Here is an 18,780-nt window from a genome sequence, read left to right as displayed (position 1 = left end):
GGACAAACATGATTTGAATTGGTTATCAATTCATGTGACAGTGTTTGAATTTTTTTTGATTCAATTTGTATAGAGAATTCCTAAAATGTAATTTGTATAGAGCGAGGAGGGGTCTGGAGAAATGCCAAGCTGCGTCGGATACTAAAAAGCTATAAATTCTACCTCATTAGACTACAAATAACCTTGTTTTTCAACTAAAATGCAATTTTAGCCTAGCAAATAATCTTAGATTTGAGTGTGTTCTAGTCCTATTTGCTCAGAAAAACACATAGTTTTTTATCATTTTTTTTTGAATTTTTAAATTTGAAAACGAAAAATACCGAAAATACCGAAATTTCTCTTCCCGGTAACTAGCGAAAACGAAAAAAACACCGAAATTTCGGCGAAATTCGACCGAATAGTTGAACCCTGTCATCAGGGGACATGAATTGCATGCGTCGATGGGCGATTTTCAGCTGAGAGGAGGGTCGACTCGCTGGCGAGTTACATTAGTTTCAACTTTCAACTACGTAGTATAGTTGTCGTCAATAGAAGCGCGCTCGTAGCTTGCAGCTGATGATAGACGAACCTGTAGCATTTTAACACGGCCCAATGCTTGCTACTAATGGCCCGTGAAATCGACGGAGGACATGCCTGCATGTAGTATTAGTAAGTGATGACCTTCAGGCCCCATGCAAGCTTCACCAGAAAATGGCAGTCTCTTTCAAAATGGTCTCGAGACCAGGGAGAACCGGCTTGGACTCCCAAGTTGCTGATATAACCGGGGATTACACATTTGCAAGCAGGATGGAACGTTGCTTCCAAGCATAAACTGAAATCAGACGCTCAAATTCGAAAGTGTCATCATATGGTCTCTCAATTAGCATTGGTGATAACCAATGGTAAGCATGATCAGATAAATAGAGAATGGTATTAACAAGACGAACTTGCAGGAAATCACAAAAAATGAGCAAGAATGTAAAGAGAACAAGCCAAATAGGAGTGACTTTCTCCTAATCACGGCTAATAAACAGGACAAAACAGAACCATTTTAGTTTCTGAACAGATTACACTTGGACCAGTTTGCATTCCGGTGAAGGCCGGGAAGTTGAGTTTTCATGGGCTGAGAAGTTGCATGATGTCCTTGAACCAAACACTCACAAAAACAGGATGGAACCATCCCACTAACTGAACCAAACACTCACAAAAACAGGATGAAACCATCCCACTAACTCCCTAGAACCAAACACATGCTAATGTAGGAACGCATGCATTAAAAAATTTCCGTGAACTGATAAACTGAGTGTCGCTCCAAATATTCTGGAAGTTTCCATGTTGGGTTTGGCAAACGCCACTCAGGAATCAGGATTGTTTAGCTCTTCACAGTTCCTAATTCAATGCAATTGCACTTTAGTATGTACTCAAGGTAAGTAATGGCACTTGGCAAGCCTTAATACTGTGGCGATTTGCATGAAAATATACCCGTGTAATATACCACATCCAGCACATTATTATACGCACAAATCATACAAGATACTGTCTAACCAGCCTGATATTACACCACCCATTTCGTATGCAGTGCACCAGATAATGTACACTCGGCGATGGTACCCAATGGAAAAGAAGCAAATAAAATAGTCGCAACAGCGACGGCAATATGACCATCGCTCATTGAGGCCTATAGTAGTTGCTCTGGTGGGGAGGGTAAGCCCCTGGGGCATTGTAAGGTGGCTGAGAATATGGCCCCGGTTGCTGTTGATGGGCGTTGTAGTACGGCCCACGCCATCCAGGATATGCCGGCTGACCGTAGTCGTGACCAGGAGGCGGCTGGTGCGGTGGCTGCTGGTACTGACCAGGGGCTGGCGCACCATATGGGGGCTGTTGCGGTGGAGCACCATAGGACGGGGGGTATGGCTGTGAGTATGCAGGTCTTGGCTCCGGTTGAGAGTATCCAGGCCTAGAGTCGACCCCAGGTGCAGCAGCATAGGGGGCCTGAGCATGGGGCGGTGGTGGACTGCTCTGATCAGGCAGTACAGAAGCATTCCTCTGCATAGACGAGTGGCTGGAGGACGAGAAGTTGAAACCCGCTAGCTTCCTCTGCACATCTTCAATCATTTCGCGGCATTGAATGTTTCGGGTCATTATAAAGTCACTGCACTGCTGTTTTATTTTGCCTATTGCTTCCTGTACACAGGAATCACCAGAGAATCAGTAGCCCATCCAAGAAGAGACATCAACATTCCTATGTTCAATGCCAAATGGAAATGCAAACACACCTGTAAAGTCACATAAAAGTTTAGGCCCTCATTGATGTTCTTCTTAATCTCCCGGTATTTCGCAACAGCAGCAGCAATTTGCTTGTAACATCTCTCACGAGCAGCTGAAATAAAGAACAAAGGTTCAGAAATCAGAATCACACATTACATTACCCACAAAGAAAAGGAATTAGACAATACAAATTTTTTAGAAGATCTTGTTGGCCCAAATGAAATTCTATTTCTCTCAACCCATGAAGCCCAAAGGGTGGGAGACTTAGCCAAGGTACCACTTTAACCCCCGGTTCTTCCTAGGCAGCCACAGGAGGCCAATAAAACCACCGCGTGATCCCATCGACGGTCGAGATCACCCCGGGGAGGCTATACCTAGCCCTATCTAGTAATATAGATAGATACATAGACACACATATGTGAGACTTATCAAATAGATCTGACTTCCCAGGTCTTAAAAAGACTCCTGACTGATTTTATTTCCATTCAATAATGATTACAAGTTATAATTTAAGCAGAATAGTTTCAATTTGAAGTAACTCCAGAAAAATATGCACAAGCAGCAAAAGGTATGCATACAAACACCTAGACTGCTATAATAAGTATGCAAGTAATGTAATGAAGCTTATAGATAACTCAAGAAGATAAATTGCCGCAAATTGCAAAGAAATGCCCGGAAATCAATAGTTGTCCAAGCTATTAGCACAACTCTAGGGAATCACTGTAAGAATGGAAACTCCACTACCAAAGTGATTAAGTACATGATTCCTACCATACATAGGACGAACAAATTAAAAAAAAGTTGCTAACAAGTAGTCTTCCAAATTATGTAATTTTGGCTTTTCTAGGTACATAGTTTTTGCTATGCACCTAAATATACACTATGTCTAGATCAGGGTTCAAAATAGCGTCCGCTATAGCCGGTTATAGCTTTTGGGAAGGGCTGAAGCTAGGATAGTTAGCTTTTGGCACTAAGACCTGGTCTCCGCTAATAGCGATAATTAGCTCGCTAAATGAAGACTAATTTAGCGCAACTACAGTAGCACACAGACCGAATTCAGCGTGGGCCGCAGGCCTCTTCAGAATACCCCTCCACGGCAGCCCAAAATGCTGAAACAAGAGCTGTCTGCCAACTCTCGACCTCACCTGGCGGCGGCGGCGGCTGCAACCTTGCCGACCTGTGACGGCGGCTGCGACCTATGGCAGCGGCGGCTGCAACCTCGCCAACCTGCTCGAGCGCTGCCAAGTACGCAGCTCGGCCTCCTTTTCTTGCTCCTATCTCCGTGTGTGCTTAATTGCTTCGTGCCCAAGACTACGACTCTTGCTTCTTCTCTTTCTGCTACATCAGATGGCAGAGCACTTAAGCTGTGGGCGGAGGGACGCCTCCGCTGCCACTGCCAAGTGGTTGAGGATGTGGTAGCAGGGACGCTGCACACCCGCACGAAGGACCGCCGAGGGCACAAGTCTAACTGATTTATGCAAATTATTTGGCAAAACTCTTAAATGGGTTTAGCGGGGGCTATAGCCTTTCTTAACCTTTGAAAAACAAACCGCTAAAGGCCTTGGCCGGTTATTTTAAACCTTGGTCTAGATACATCAGAAAAACTATGTATCTAGAAAAGCCAAAACAACTTATAATTTGGATCAAAGGGAGTATAAAAGTGGAAAGTGATCACATTAATGATTTGAAAGGTCTGTAGAACCTTGTCGGCGTGAGGCAAATCAGAATGAGTAATCTAAAGAGCCTGTTGTGAGTTGTAACTTTTGGACTCAATGTATAAAACAAGCTGCAAAATTCAATATGTGCAGGCATCTATCATAACTATGACAAGAAAAGGAACACTAGAAGGTTACCTTTGTAATCCTCTAGATTGAATACAGTAGCGAATTGCTCATTTTGCGCCTGTGCAAGGATCCAATATATAATTGTCATACACAAAGAAGTAGATAACAAAATATACACTCAGTTTGAATACACATGTTGTTGATTGGATATATTCTTTTATGCTATCTTCTAGCACAAAGAAAGTCTCGAAAGACTGCACCAATATTTATCAGGTATGTCTGCTTACCTGTATTTGCAGCAATAATTGTTCCTGTGCCACAATGTTATCAGCAATCTCAGCACAGATAGAATCATACTTAGAAATCTCCTTCTTGAAAAGGTCGTCATGTGATCCAACACCAGCCATCAACTTAGGCAGTATATCATCCTGGCAGAAATGAATCTTCTCAGTGCACACAGTAGTATATGACCACATCACCAGTTATTTCAGCTATTATAAGGACTATGAAACTTGAAAACAATCCATCAGGACCTCCATCAATATTGTCAAATGGAATTTGGAAAGGGAAATGCAAAGCAGAAGATTTACTAAGTAGAGTGGAGCAACAGTAGCGCGCGCATACACACACAAAAGGCACTCATAGGAGCTCATGATGAATTAGTAATTAATACAGGACTCCAAGCACACTAACATTTTAAGCATAATTTGTTCACTGAGAAGATAAACTGCACCGTTGCTTGTAATTTAATGCTAGTGCCAGATTTAAATAATTCTACAAAGCACAACTATAAAAAAAATGTGAGGAACAATAGTTGTACCTTTCTTTTCATTTCTTTTAGCATGTCTTCAAGACCTGCCCTTTGTGCTCCAAGAGATTCCAGTTGTCTCTGTTGAAATATAGAAATAAATTTCACGAAGTTTAAAACTAGTTTAAAACAAATAGTTTTACTGCATGTTTAATCATCTACAAAAACTAATGTACATTACCAAGCTTTGTTTCAGGGCTCCAACAATGGCATCTTCATTCCCATCCAAGGACATGATAGGCCTAGAAATACTTGGAAGTGCAGACTCTATCTGCAACATATAACGGGAATGTATAACTATCTAGATATGAAGAATATAATGATGATAACAGAAAAGAAGATCATGGTTCATTGTGAAGCACATAATGAGAGGTAATCTACTCCAATGGTAAATCCTAACAGTATTTTAAGTTTCATGTTATATACTAATGTTAAACTCTCACCGGTCGTTTGTCAAGAATAGACATCAAGGGGTAATTCTCCTTCACGCCTCGTTCGATCAAAGAGTCACTATCAGCAGCTTTCTTAAGATTAGCAGCAAATAGATTCAGTCGATCCTGAATGTTTTTAGTTAGGGTGCTTGATTGAGGTCTAGTCCAACGACTCCCAAATTGGGTACGAAATTGTGCGTCTTCATTCGCCTCCTTCTGCAGAAGCTCTTCAGTCTGAACAAGTAGTTCCTGATTGACTCTCCTCAGATCCCTAAGCTGCTGCAACTCGGACTCCAAGCCAGCAGGCCCACCACTTATCTGCACAGCCTCTACGTCTTCCTTCAGATCTACGGGCAATGTTATACTTCCTTCCAGTGAAAGAATAGAATCTGGTAAATCCATTTCCTTCAACCGGACTCTAGTGATCTCACTAGCTTGCTGCAATTTCTCTGCCTGGATCCGGATAATATTATCTACCATCTCTGTGTATTTGGAAAGTGCTTTCATGCTGCCATCAGGCACAAGCGATGAAAAAAGCCTTTCCTTGCTGGCATCTAAAACTTCAGCCAGAGAGGTAGGCTTTACAAGGGATGCCGCAGGGAGGGCACCCAAGGAACCAGCAGCTGGAACCCGCATCAGGTAAACACGATCATTCTCCTTCATAGCCCTTTCCAAGTTGATTTTCATGTTACTTTCCAGCTTGTTGACAGAATCCATAAGCTGGGCAGCAACTCCCTTTGCAGCCTTCTTAGCATCTGCCAAGGCACTCATTCCGATCTTTAATCGTGCAATTTCCTCGGCAATTTCTTCTTTCTCATGAAGATCAAGTGAATATCTATAACAAGCATCAGCATAGAATTGAGCTGCCTTCAGCTGGACATGAGACACCCATGTCCTATCGAAGTGCTGACTTAGAGGAGGTGCACTGAGAGCTGCATATGCTTCTTCGTAGAATATGCCCACCTGAAAAGATATGTGAACATGTAATGACCAAGAATTAGGCATCGACACCAAAGTTTCACAGAAGAGAAGCAATGTGGCGGTATCATGAATAAGAATGTGTTTTATTAATAGAAGCTCAACATCAAACAGAAGAGAAGAAATGCGACAGTATCACGAATAAGAATGTGATGTATTAACAGTAGCTAAACATCAACCATGCAACTGATATATAACCAAGCCCTAATATACATCCAAATTAAATCAATAGTAGGAACTAATCTCACTACCATCATGATACACACTAGAACTCAAGCAAGTCAAACATACCGAAATCTTTACTCGATGAATGATCATAATAGTACATCGATTGCTCGCTAAGTCCTAAATATGTTTGAATCAAACAATTTAACCACCCTATAGGCCTATAAGATTATTCCAGAATTAGGCCTGTCATGATGCTACGATAAATGGACTTCACAAGCTTAGGGTTCAGCATACTATGATGGCCTGTTAATTATTTAGGTTCTGAATAACACATAATCGCAAATTGACTGGTAAACTTATTATCATTGCTCAAACAACTTCAGAAACATTCAAAGCTCCATTCCACACCAATCCAAACTAAGCTCCCATAGCGCTGAGTTCATAGAGACAAAACAACCTGGGCAACAAGAGGCGGTAACCACGCACCTGCCGCGCCACCTTGGAGCACAGCGCGGGCGGCTTCCCTCCAGCGATAACCTTCTCGAAGAAGCACTCCTGCGCCTGCGCGAGCATGAGCTTCTCCAGCATGCCCGCACACTCAGGCGTGATGTCGACGGTGGTAGCCCCCGCGGCGACGGCCTTGGCCGCGACCCCGCTCTCCCTGAGCCAGGCGAATGCCCCCGCCGCGCTCTGGAACGCGCCGCACGCGGTCCGGATCCCGACATCGGTGGAGCGGTCCGCGGCGAGCGCGATCTGGGAGTCGACGGCGCCGAGGTTGAAGAGCACGGCGGCCTTCTCGAGGTGGATGGAGCCGAGGGCGCACTTCTTGTTCCCCTTGAAGGCGTCGTGCCAGGTGAAGGTGAGGGAGTGGACGTGGGCGCGGTCGGGGGAGATGGGGAAGCGGGGCTCCACGAGCGCGAGCGCCCGGGCGTAGGCGAGGAGCGCGTCCCGGCGCTGCTCGAGGGAGGACGGGTCCGGGAGGGAGGGCTGCTCGACCTCGGCGCGGAGGTCGCGCACCGCGCTGAGGTCGTCGTCGGCCGCCGCGGCCTCGCGCTCCGAGTAGGCGGAGGCGACGTAGAGGCGGAGCGGGCGGTAGAGGTCGGTGGGGGTCGTCTTCTTCTCGTGGATCGCGAGCATCACGTTGGAGGACCCCGCCGCCGACGCCATCGGGAGGCGGACGCGGTGGCCGGAGGCGGGGTGGGGGAGGGGATCGGGGGTGGGGTTGGGGGTTGGGTGCTTCGGGGTGAAGGAATTTGGGGGGAGTTGTGAGAGTTGTCGCGCTGGAAGGGCAGCAGCAGAAGCAAACCGGAAGAGAATGCTTCGCCGCGTCAGGGACGCTGGGTGGTGCTTTGAGATTGGTGCATGTCTGCGGGCGACCACCGGCCAGTAGCCAGCCGGGGGTCGGCGCTCGGCGGGCTCGGTCTGGGTCGGGTGTTGGAACGAGGTCGTTGTTGGGTTTTTTCAACACCCGGGCACACACGCATGAGTGCATGACATGGTCGCTGTAGACCTCTTTCCTCCACCCATCTTGCTTTGTTGCAGTTCACACAATCACACTCAACTTTTGCCGGTCCAGCAGTCCCAAATACATGACGATTTGATTAAATTTTGGTCGAGTTTTAGAAAAGTTTGACTAACGCGTGGCTCTTAATATTTGGTTCAAAACACAATCTTCTTTTTTATTTGACGAAAAGTAAAATACAATTTTCATATTCGTTGTTTAATCTCATGCAGTTATATATCATAACCATATCACAATGGAAATAGTAAAAGACGGACAACGTCAGCTATTTTTGACCGGAGGTAGCATTAAGTTGCAAGGATTAATTTTCCAAAATCTATACTATAAAATTAAGTTGCAAGGATTAATTTTCCAAAATCTATACTATAAAAGTTGAAACAATTGAAATCTTTTCTCACCAAGATTAGGCCCACCTTACCCCTCACGGAGACCCCACTTGACAGCTCAAAGGTTTGACGAAAAGGGGTGTAGACCCATGAAATTGATAGAAAAAAAACTTGACCTGCGGGGGGTAAGACCGCCACCACGGCATTGTTTGAGAGGTAGAATGACCTTCTCACAGCAAGCCAAGAAAACCCCCGAACCCCTACCCCACCCGTACACGGGGGCTCGTCGCCTTGTGAGTTAGGCCGGGCTTCACAGTGCTTTGGACATGAGGCAGGCGATGGTTTTTTTTAGCAGAAGGCGGAAATTCGGCCCTTCCGGGGATCGAACCCACGACCTCCGGAGTGCCGCCCCTTCCGGGGATCAAACCCACGACCTCCGGAGTGCCGCCGGACTGCCGGAACCAATTGGCCCTACATCCTTTGGCATGAAATTGATAGAAGGAAAATGTTTCCACTCAAAACCTATGTTTTTTTTTTCACCCAGCCTTCTACATACCCACATCGGGTACACGCACACTGGATACACTTTGCTGCCCGCAATTAAGGGAGTAACTTTCCTTTTGCATGTTCTGGTTGCACGTTGTTTGTTTAGGAAGGAAAGGGAAATAGTAGTTTCCTTTTGCATGTTGTAGTTTTGGAAGGAAAGGAAAATCACGCAAGGGTGCCCTACACGCGTGAGAATTGACTGGACGGCGGTACCGTTGCCATCCTCACCACCGGCCGGCGCCTGTCTGCCCTAGACGCGCGAGGATTGGCTGGTCGGCGCCCCGTCGCCATCCTAACGACTGGCTGGCGCCCTTTTTGCCGAGTAGGGTCTTATCGTCGCCATCCTCGCCACAAGAAGGGTCGTCTGGTCATCGCCATCCTCATCACCAAGGGACTACATCCACAAGGGCGGCTTCAAGGCCTACGTGCCGCTGCTGGAGGACGTCGTCATCATCCCCGGCGCCGGCCACTTCATCTAGCAGGAGAAGGCCGACGAGGTCAGCCACCACATCTCATCTCAAAGTTTGTCTGATGGATCAGCTGCTCGATCAGTTGCGCGCTGGAATCAACCTGTTCACCGGCGATGCCTAGGCATCACACGTACGTACGTGATTTGGTGAAAAAACATGGAATTGGGTGTCGTGTTTCGAATTAATCCCTACAGATGCATGTCTGTTTATTTAGTTGTGAGGTGATTAATTTGCTGGCAAAAGTCCCCCCTCCACGGTTGCCCACATTGCTGATTCTTTTTCTTTTTGTTGTGAATATTTTAATTAGTTCAAGCAAATTGTGGACATCCTCCTCACCGGCGCTCCTGCCTGCCGAGAAGGGTCTGGTCGTCGCCATCCTCACCACCAAGAAGGGTCCTGTGGTCGTTGCCATCCTCGCCACCGGCTCCATCCTAGACGCGCGAGGCTTCGCTGGTCGGTTCCACCGGCGGTCCAAGGTTACCTGAGCCTTGCTAGCAAGGAGTTTCACTGCCCGCCATCACCGTCCGGCAAACCTGCTCGCCGAGAAGGGAGCCCTAGAGGTGCGAGGTTTGATTTTGCTGGCAAACTCCCCGTGCACATTTGCTCACGTTGCTGATTTTTTCGTGAATATTTTGATCAGTTGAAGCAACCTTGCTAGCAAGGAGTTTTATCGCTCACCGTCGCCATCTGGCAGGCCTGTTTGCCGAGATGGGAGCCCTAGAGGTGCGAGGTTTGATTCTGCTGGCAAATGCCCCCCCCCTGCACATTTGCTCACGTTGTTTTTTTTTATTTTGTCGTAAATATTTTGATCAGTTGAAGCAATGGATGGCCGTCGACCATTTGGAGATATCACAACTACCCTGAATCATCGTAAGTGACAATCACATGATCATCCTGATAACCAAGCTGTGGAAAATGGTAAATCTTTGCATGTGATCTTTTTATAACTGTTTCATTTCAGTTTTGCACACGATTGATACAACAACAACAACATAGCCTTTTTTCTCAAACAAGTTGGGGTAGGTTAGAGATGAAACCCGAAAGAAATAAGTTCAAGGTTCGGCACATTGATAGCTAGTCTCCAAGCGCTCCTATCCAAAACTATCTCTTTAAAGATATTCCAATCCTTAAGATTTCTCTTAACCGACTCATCCCACGTCAGTTTAGGTCTACCTCTACCCCTCTTTACATTATCGACTCGCTCAAGAACCCCATTACGCATCGGCGCCTCAGGAGGCCTTCGTTGGACATGTCCAAACCATCTCAGCCGATGCTGGGTAAGTTTCTCCTCAATTGGTGCCACCTCGACCCTATCCCGAATAACTTCGTTTCGGACTCTATCCCTCCTTGTGTGCCCGCAAAACCACCGCAACATCCGCATCTCTGCTACTCCGTTAAGCGGACACGATTGATAAACCATAATATTTGCTATACCAGTTGATTGCACCGAGCAGAGGGACGTTAAGCGGTAAAGGGCTAGGGAGAAATATGCAAGCATGCTAGCTGATAGAAACAACAAAGGTTTTTGAATTTCTTGTAAGATATGATAAAAACAACATTTCCACATAGCGTACATGCCCTTTGGATGCACTTTTCCAGCCGCAGTTAGTTGTTTTAGTAGAATTTAGTTGTTTTAGTAGTCGATCAATGTAATCCAACTTTGCTTTGTTATATTAATTTTGAGTCTCATGTTATTTTTAAATATAACTATGTGCTATTTTTAATATAATTATTCTTTAAACACGTGCCTGTGGCACGTGCACCTCCACTAGAGTAAAGTAAAAGCTTGGTAACCTAGTCTGTTTCAAAATGTTTGTTACGTATTACATGTCCCTTGTGAAAAAAAATGCAGGAAGTATTACATGAATTGGATTTTTCCTTGTGAAATCCCTGCATTTTAAAGACACACAAAGCCATGATCATCGGTGAGGCGACGTGGAGTCATGATGTTCATGCTACATTGCGAAAATAAGGAAAAATTATGTCAGTGATGGTGTACGAAGCTGGATTTTATATCTATTAGTGTTCATTTCTTATTTATAAGCTTTAAGACTACAACAATTTTGTACAAAAGTAGATTTCGGTCTTTGGAATTAGAAGTTTGTATCTAGATCCCAATTTCCTTCTCTTTCTAATAAGAACTCAAGGTTGTTCATATACAAATTTCATATACGTTGTTGCAAAGGTTTATTTTGGAAATCAAATTAAAGGCTTGGTAACCTAGTCTTTTTTCAAAGTGTTTGTTCCGTATTACAAGTCCCTTGTGAAAAAAATGCAGGATTTTGCACCAAGTATTACATGAATTGAATTTTCCCTTGTGAAATCCCTGCATTTTAAAGACAGTCTCAGAATACAGATTTCATGTCAATAAAAAAAACCATGATCATCGATGAGGCGATGTGGAGTCTTGATGCTCATGCTACATTACCAAAATGAGGAAAAGTTATGTCAATGATGATGGACGCCACTGGATTTTATACATGTGTTCATTTCTTATCTTTAAACTTTAAGACTACAACAATTTTGTACAAAAGAAGATTTCGGTCTTTGAAAAAAAAACAAATGAAGATTAGAAGGTTGTATCCGTATCCCAATTTTCTTCTCTTTCTAATAAGAAAGAACTCGGGTTGTTCAGCGTTCGGTGATGGTAACAGTAGTGTCAGTGTCACCGCCTGCCGAAGAATTGCCGGGGCGCTCCGTCGGCCGCGACCGGACTCCAAACCGGAGGCGACATATCTCGGCGGGGCTAGGAGCGTCCCACCGCTCCGCGCGCGCCCGGAGCGCCTCCACCTCCGCGACGCACTCGGCCGCGCCCATCCGCGCCACGCCTCGCCGCACCGCGGCAGCCTCGGCGCCGGCGACCTCGTCGAACAGCGCCTCCCACCCTTGCTCCCACGGCCCGCTGGCGTCGCAGAGCTCCAGCGTCCCGTTCCGCCACTCGGTCCAGCTCCACCAGCGGTGGAGCCTGGCGACGTGCCGCGCCACGCACGCGTCGCGGCAGGCGGGGCGGCAGGGCCGGCACTTGGCCCCGCTGAGCGGGCCCGGCGACCCCAGCGAGGCCACGGGCACCGCGGACCTGGCCCACGGCGGAAACGCGTAGGTCCGGTCGCTGAGCACGCAGAACGGGAGGCGGCGCTCCCGCGCCGGCACGCCCGCGGCGCGGAGCTGCGCGCGGAACGCGGACTCGGAGTTGAGGTCCCGGTACCCCGCCGCGGCGAGGCGCGGCAGCGCGGAGAGGCGGGCGAGCGCGGCGCCCGACGCCTCGCGGGCCCCGGCGCCCAGGCGGTCGTTGAGGCCACCGAAGCGGGAGCCCTCCGGCACGACGTAGGCCGCCGGGTGGAAGGTGCCCTCCGGGTCCAGCGGCGCCGACCAGAAGCCGTCGACGCGCGTGCGGAGCACCCAGGCGTAGGTGAAGTTGCCCCGGGACTCGCGCTCCCGGATCAGCTCCAGGCATCCCTCCACCAGATGGAAGTATTGCAGCAGGCCCTGCGTGGTGTCGCAAAATCAAAATGGTTATCAAGACAGCAAAGCTCGATTACGTCTATATGGACATGACACGTGGCACGTGCTGTCGTGTCGTGCTCCGGCCTGCAGTTCCATGTCGTCTCGTTGAGCAGGCCACGTTCGGAATTGGAAGCTGCCAATCGGGATCGGAATTGCCATGCTTTGACTCCCATCACATGCACGCGAGGAGGGGCCAAGCTAGGGAGGAGCGAGGCAGCGGGGCTGACCTGGATGCCTCTGGGCGAGTGCTCCGCGGTGAGCGCGCGCGCCCGCGCCGGGGTCACGGCGATGCGCCGCGGCCGGAACACGCGCACGGTGGCCAGCGAGGCCCCCGGCGGCGCGGCGCGGGCCAGGACGGAGAGCTTCCAGGCGTCGGCGTCGAGCGGGCTGTGCAGGAACACGTCGGCGGCGGGCGCGCCGGCCAGGAGGAGCGGCGCCAGGACGTGGCGCGCGATGGAGGGGCCCGTCAGTTCGAACCGCCGCGCGCCGCCCACCAGGCACACCGCCGCCCGCTGCTGCTGCTCCTGCCCGTCTCGACTTGGCGGCGGAGGGGAAGAGAAGGAGGAGGGAGAAGAAGAAGAAGTGGCGGCGGCGTTACGGCCGGGCGCGAGGCGGGGCTGGGAAGCGAAGGAGAGCTCGGCGGCCAGGAAGACGAGCAGCGGCGCGAGCACCACCGCAGCGGCCAGTCGGCGGCGGATGCGCCGGCGCGAGGCGGCGGGGAGGAGGCCAGGCTCGCCGAGCGAGGTCACGGCCTTCATGGCTTGCGAGTGACAAGGACACGATCACTCGCGTCGCGGGAAGGAGAGGCCGGAGGCGGCCAAGGTTGCAACCAACAAACCGTGGGATTTTGCTCTACAACTAGGAGGGGGCTAGTTGCAGACACATGCTAAACGATCACCACGAGTTCTTTGGGAATTTGGAAGGTGGAAGGAAGTCAGCAAAGCTGCTGGCACCGGCATGCCTCTTGGAGATTTCAGAATGGCGTCTGTTGCAGGAAGGCTCCGGCTGCGCTCTGCGTATACTCAGGTCTCATCTATCCGAGCTGAGACAACTGAAAAACACGCGGCTGTAGACTTTTTCTTCACTAAAATATTTTAGCAGCTTCCATTTTTTTTAAACCAATAGCAGCTTCCACTTGCCACTTGGAGTAGGTGAGCGTTGGATGAACCGGTTGTACATCGGCTAAAGTAAGAATCTGGGTCAAGCGCAATTTTTGTGTAGGTAGGATTAATTCATTGTATTAAGGTGGCCTAGCCTATCAAAATAATGATAAAAAGAATCATAATGTACTTTTTAAAACAAGTTATGATGCCCGCAATTAACGTACACAAGTTTTAACTTAAACTTCAATTGTGTATGGAGAAATAAAAAGAAAAACCCTGTCAGAGGTAGATTGAGCAAGTTGATAAGTTAAGGGGAGTAAATCAAACCTAAAGACACTTTCAGTTTTTGCTAAAAAAAAGACACTTTCAGTTTAGCAAGTTGGACGGCGGAGGCAGCATGAGGTAGCATTGAAGTCGGCAAGCGGATAGCCGGTGGAGGAATAGAAGACACGCCAATCATGTTGGACTGTTGGTCAACTCACTAGGGGGTGGAGGGAGGAAGAAAGGCAAAATACATCATTTTTAGACAAACAGAACGAATTAGGAATTTAGGATTTATCCTGCAAATTAGTAGCATGGTATTATAGCAAAATGTTTAGTCCCCATCAGGAAACCTTAATTAGTCAAACAAATGACACTAGTATAGTATGTTTCTGCAATATTCAGAAACGCATTAGGTAAGCCACCGTGACACATAAACGGATGTACCACGTGCTTTAGCCTGCAAATCTTCTGTATTTGGAGTAACAAAATGCATCATCGAGAATCATAGTATTATTCTAGTAGCAACTAACGTTGTCACGCTTCCACAAGCGTTGATACCGCGGTGTGGTTTTCTTTCACGCGCATGTGCGCTCGCGCGGTGGTGGGGCGTTAGCCGGCCGACGGGCCGAGCCGTCCAGCCGGGCCACCGGCCACGCCATGGCATGCAAGAGAGGCAAGGAATTGGTCATGGAATCGAACGAACTGACCTGGATGCCTCTGGGCGAGTTCATCCCCGTGAGCGCGCGCTCGCGCGCCGGGGTCACGGCGATGCGCCCCGGCCGGAACACGCGCACGGCGGCCAGCGCGGCCCCGGGCGGCGCTGCGCGGGCCAGAACGGAGAGCTTCCAGGCGTCGGCGTCGAGCGGGATGTGCAGGAACACGTCGGTGGCGCCGGCGGGGAGCGCGCCCAGCACGTGGCGCGCGATGGACGGGCCCGTCAGCTCGAACCGCCGCGCGCCGCCCACCAGGCACACCGCCACCCTCTGCGGCTGTGGCTGCGGCTGCTCATCCTCCAGAGTCGGCGGCGGCGGCGGCAACGGGGAGGACGATGTTGAGGATGAAGGAGTGGCGTCGTCACGAGGCGTGGGTAACAGGAGCTGGTCGAGGTGCGTTGACGAGGCCGGGAAGGCAATCTCGGCGGCGAGGAAGAGGAGCAGCGGCGCGAGCACCGCGGCCAGGCGGCGCCGCCGCGAGCCGCCGTGCGGAAGGAGGCCCGCCGGCTCGCCAGGCGATGTCGCGGCGGCGGGCTTCATTATCGCCGGCGCACGCACGATGTGCTCTCCGTGAACACTACGCCGAGGAGGAGCAGCCGCTCATCGGCTCGTGCATGTGACGGTGTGGCGCCGGGCAATGCAAGAGGAGAGTGCAGCGAGGGAGGCTATATGCAGCGACGACGGCACGCGGAGCGGCGGCGCGAGGGAATGGACAGCGAAGGGAGAAAACCGGAGGAGATGTAGCTAGCAGACACACACGTCAACAGTCAACCGGCGCCCGTAGCTGTTTGGGACTCTGGAAGGATGGAGCCGTGGAGGAAGGAAGCTGCTGGCTGCGTGGAGATCGCAGGATGGCAAGCGTCCACCTGAGGCGGCTGCCATTGCAGGAAGGCTCCGGCTTACGCGCTGCGCTGCGACTGCGAGCGAGGCAGGTGGAGGTCTCATCTGGGACACAACTGGAATTTGCTACGGTTACACAGATACTACGCGAATACACTACTCGTTACATTTCTTTCTTAAATTACAGGAGCTCAGCTTTTATTTTGGCCCATGTGTACGTCACAGCTTTTGCTTCATGAATTCTCGAAGCTGGTTATCTCTAGCTCTAAAAGTTGTTGGAACTAGAGCTGTACGCATAGTGAAGATATTTTGTTTAGCAATTTCATTGCTTTTTTAAATAAAAAAGTATATGTCTAATTATTTTATTTTCCTACAAACTCGAAATCCAGCGTGGTTCTTAAAGTTGGAGTCCCTAACAAGGCGGGTAGTCTATTACAGGAATACATGCTCTGTACACTTCTTCCTCAAATTATAATGAGAACACCTGATTTTGATTAACGACATGGATGTGTGTTGGTCATATGGTTAAAGCTCTCCTAAGAAAAACGCTCATTTCTTTGTGCGACTCTTTAGCCCGGTCTTTTCTCACAACTATGTCGAAAGCTTTTTTTTCTTCTAATAATTACCGCAACAAAACTTTGGTACTACAAATAAGGCCGAGATCGAAGCTCCTCGGATGGTGGCCTGACGAGTGACCCTCTCTGCTCCCAACCCAACTATACTTGGCTAACCCAACCACAGCCATAAAGTTACACAACGAGACCAGGTTTCGGTTAACGTGCTGCGCATATGGAAAGTTCGAATCGGGCGAATTATCTGGAGGAGGGCAGACGCCGGTCAGGTAGCAACTACTACTAGTTTAAGTTTTTTTATGCAGGCTAAAGAACGTTTTTTTTTACGATGCTATCCGTATTTTTCTATGGAAGCAGACGTGTCAGCATGGTTTTACGGTCCGTATATTTTTTAAGCACCGGCTAGTGGTCGAATCTCTCAGATGTATACTAGTAGCCATGCACGCACGGCACGTACGGAATTAAGGAGAAGGCAGTGGAGCATTCCCCTCAGTTCATGAGCTTGGATTCGTCTTTAGAGCATCTTCACCAATAGTCCTAAAGGGTCTCTATCTACTCTTTAGGGACCGGTCCCATCCCAGAGCTCATAAATAATGCCTCCAACTCCAGTAGCAGCCCCCAAATCTCAGCCCCTATTCCTTTTCTCTCACATTTCCCACATATTCCACATGAATTCACTATACTTCACAGCAGGATAATTCAAACATAAATATTTCTACCAACCATAATTCAACCATATTAAATAAATTCAAACACCATAATTCAAAGTTCAAACATAGTTCAAATATGGATAATGAACATAGTCCAACACAAATAATTCAAACATAGTCCAACATCAATGAAACATAGACCGATATAGTCCAACATGACGACATAGTCCAACATAAATGAAACATAGACCGACATAGTCTAACATAAATGAAACATAGACCATAAAATGAATCAAATAGGGCTCAGCTCGCCACCACTGCTATTTGTAGCACCAATCTCACCGTCATAGCCGCCGCCACCACCAAAGTCAATACTAGCACCGGTACGGCCGGGACGGCACCCAGTACAGCGGCTCCGGCGGAGGCTTCGCAGAGGAGGGCCTTGGAGGCGGCGGTCGGCCGTGGAGGAGGAGGGTAGGCGGCGGCGGCGGCTTGGGAGGCGGGGTCGGCGTCCGGGATGGGCGAGTCCGGTGGAGCCTTCGTGGAGGAGGCCCTGGGAGGCGGCAGTTGGCCGTGGAGGAGGAGGGCAGGTGGCGGCAGCGGCAGCTTGGGAGGCGGGATCCGGAGGGGGGGAGGCAATAGCGGCGGGTTGGAAGGCGAGGCCGACGACCGGGATGGGCGGGGCCGGCGATCGGGTAGGCAGTGGAGGAGGAGGAGGAGAGGCGGAGGGGCGCTGCCGTGGAAGAGCGGCCACGCGGAGGAGGGCCGCCGGCCAGCAGCACAGGAAGAAGCGCAGGAAGGAGATAGACAGGGCGGGAGGGGGAAAATGAGGATGGGGCTGGGGCTACGACCCCTCACAATGGGAGCTCGGGAGGCTAAGATAGCGATCTGCTGTAGGATCAAGGACACCGACTAGAGGGGGGGTGAATAGGCGGTTTTAAACTTCAAACACAAACACTAGATAAATTTAATTAGTAAAACAAGAGAGCTTCTAAATCTAGCAAGACCTATCACTAGTTGGGTTTGCAACCTAGGATGACATGAGGCAATTCAAACACGGGAAAGTAAATTGCTCAAAGTAAATTGTAAGTATTGAAATGAGCAAAGAAATAACCGAGCTTGACACAAGAATTTTTCCCGTGGTGTCGATGACTTGCCGGTCACCCCTAATCCACGTTAAGGTGGATTCAAAGAATCAACCGCTCCTCTACCAAGACACCCCTTGATCTTGAGCCGGCTTGAATCAATGAACCTCTCCAAACCTTGATTCCACTAGAGTTGCTCTTCACCACTCCGGCGAGGTGAGCACAAAGACCTCTCACAACCAATTTCGGGGCTCCTCCATAATCTCCTTGAAGGGCTCCACGAAATCAACTTCTCCAAGCCGTCTAGGGAGCGGCAACTCCCAAGAGTAACAAGTTGATGATGCTTGTTTGAAGATTTCCTAGTGCCACAAAACTCAAACTCTTAATGCAATGCACTAGGATGCTCTCACACTCACAAGAATGCAATCCCTAAGCAAAGAGTGTGTGAGAGAAGGGAAAACAAGCTCTAGTATGTCAAGAATGCTTTCCAAGAGGCCAAGAGAGCTCCCCCACGGCCGGACATATGATATATATATAGGGTACCCCTCGGAATCTAGCCGTTAAATTCAAAACACGTGAAAACAGGGCATTCGCGGACTGTCCGCCTTAGACAAACTAGACGACTCAGAGAACACAAAGTTTCTGTACAGAACTCAGGGTTAGAGGGCGGACCGTCCGCCCTAAGGGGCCGGACCGTCCGCCGTTCATTTTCTCGCGCAACACAGAAACTTGGCGTTTCTGTCCCGAACCAAACAACAGGGGGCGGACC

General features: G+C 49.2%; 3 protein-coding genes across 8 annotated transcripts; 1 reads left to right on the top strand and 2 right to left on the bottom strand.

Annotated features, from left to right (window-relative positions):
* Window positions 1-1,397: 1,397 nt before the first annotated feature.
* Window positions 1,398-7,695, bottom strand: LOC120650651 (vacuolar-sorting protein BRO1-like). The gene is made up of 8 exons (XM_039927852.1): window positions 6,903-7,695; window positions 5,283-6,233; window positions 5,021-5,110; window positions 4,852-4,920; window positions 4,319-4,459; window positions 4,101-4,149; window positions 2,256-2,359; window positions 1,398-2,163 (listed from the first exon to the last, which is right to left on the bottom strand). The coding sequence occupies exons 1-8, from the start codon at window positions 7,581-7,583 to the stop codon at window positions 1,648-1,650; spliced, it is 2,601 nt and encodes an 866-aa protein (XP_039783786.1). The 5' UTR covers window positions 7,584-7,695; the 3' UTR covers window positions 1,398-1,647.
* Window positions 7,696-9,168: 1,473 nt separating this feature from the next.
* On the top strand, window positions 9,169-11,489 carry LOC120650650. Of its 6 annotated transcripts, none has more exons than XR_005665749.1 (5): window positions 9,169-9,307; window positions 9,588-9,840; window positions 9,921-10,003; window positions 10,094-10,198; window positions 11,133-11,244. XR_005665749.1 is itself a non-coding variant. In XM_039927850.1 (4 exons), exons 1-4 carry the CDS (start codon window positions 9,394-9,396, stop codon window positions 11,144-11,146), a joined length of 345 nt encoding a protein of 114 aa, XP_039783784.1. In that variant the 5' UTR covers window positions 9,176-9,393; the 3' UTR covers window positions 11,147-11,489. The 6 variants fall into 6 exon arrangements, 2 of the variants coding, with proteins under 2 accessions (XP_039783784.1, XP_039783783.1); XR_005665750.1 differs by having other exon boundaries at window positions 9,176-9,414; window positions 10,094-10,150; window positions 11,133-11,489; XR_005665748.1 differs by having other exon boundaries at window positions 9,176-9,414.
* Window positions 11,490-11,732: 243 nt separating this feature from the next.
* Window positions 11,733-13,797, bottom strand: LOC120648567. The gene is made up of 2 exons (XM_039925312.1): window positions 13,012-13,797; window positions 11,733-12,766 (listed from the first exon to the last, which is right to left on the bottom strand). The coding sequence occupies exons 1-2, from the start codon at window positions 13,540-13,542 to the stop codon at window positions 11,912-11,914; spliced, it is 1,386 nt and encodes a 461-aa protein (XP_039781246.1). The 5' UTR covers window positions 13,543-13,797; the 3' UTR covers window positions 11,733-11,911.
* Window positions 13,798-18,780: the final 4,983 nt, after the last annotated feature.

This window comes from Panicum virgatum, chromosome 9K (assembly GCF_016808335.1).
Source record: "Panicum virgatum strain AP13 chromosome 9K, P.virgatum_v5, whole genome shotgun sequence".
NCBI lineage: Eukaryota > Viridiplantae > Streptophyta > Magnoliopsida > Poales > Poaceae > Panicum > Panicum virgatum.
Note: the sequence above shows the minus strand (reverse complement) of the source record. Positions and strands in the feature narration are given on the sequence as shown.

Coding starts and splice junctions, on each gene's coding strand:
- LOC120648567 (XM_039925312.1), bottom strand. CDS start 13,542: ATGAAGGCCGTGACCTCGCTCGGCGAGCCTGGCCTCCTCCCCGCCGCC. Junction 12,767..13,011: donor ACTCGCCCAGAGGCATCCAG/GTCAGCCCCGCT, acceptor GACACCACGCAG/GGCCTGCTGCAATACTTCCA.
- LOC120650650 (XM_039927849.1), top strand. CDS start 9,394: ATGCCTAGGCATCACACGTAC. Junction 9,415..9,587: donor TGCCTAGGCATCACACGTAC/GTACGTGATTTG, acceptor TATTTTAATTAG/TTCAAGCAAATTGTGGACAT. Junction 9,841..9,920: donor CCGAGAAGGGAGCCCTAGAG/GTGCGAGGTTTG, acceptor TATTTTGATCAG/TTGAAGCAACCTTGCTAGCA.
- LOC120650651 (XM_039927852.1), bottom strand. CDS start 7,583: ATGGCGTCGGCGGCGGGGTCCTCCAACGTGATGCTCGCGATCCACGAG. Junction 5,111..5,282: donor CTATTCTTGACAAACGACCG/GTGAGAGTTTAA, acceptor TATATGTTGCAG/ATAGAGTCTGCACTTCCAAG. Junction 4,460..4,851: donor TAAAAGAAATGAAAAGAAAG/GTACAACTATTG, acceptor CATTTCTGCCAG/GATGATATACTGCCTAAGTT.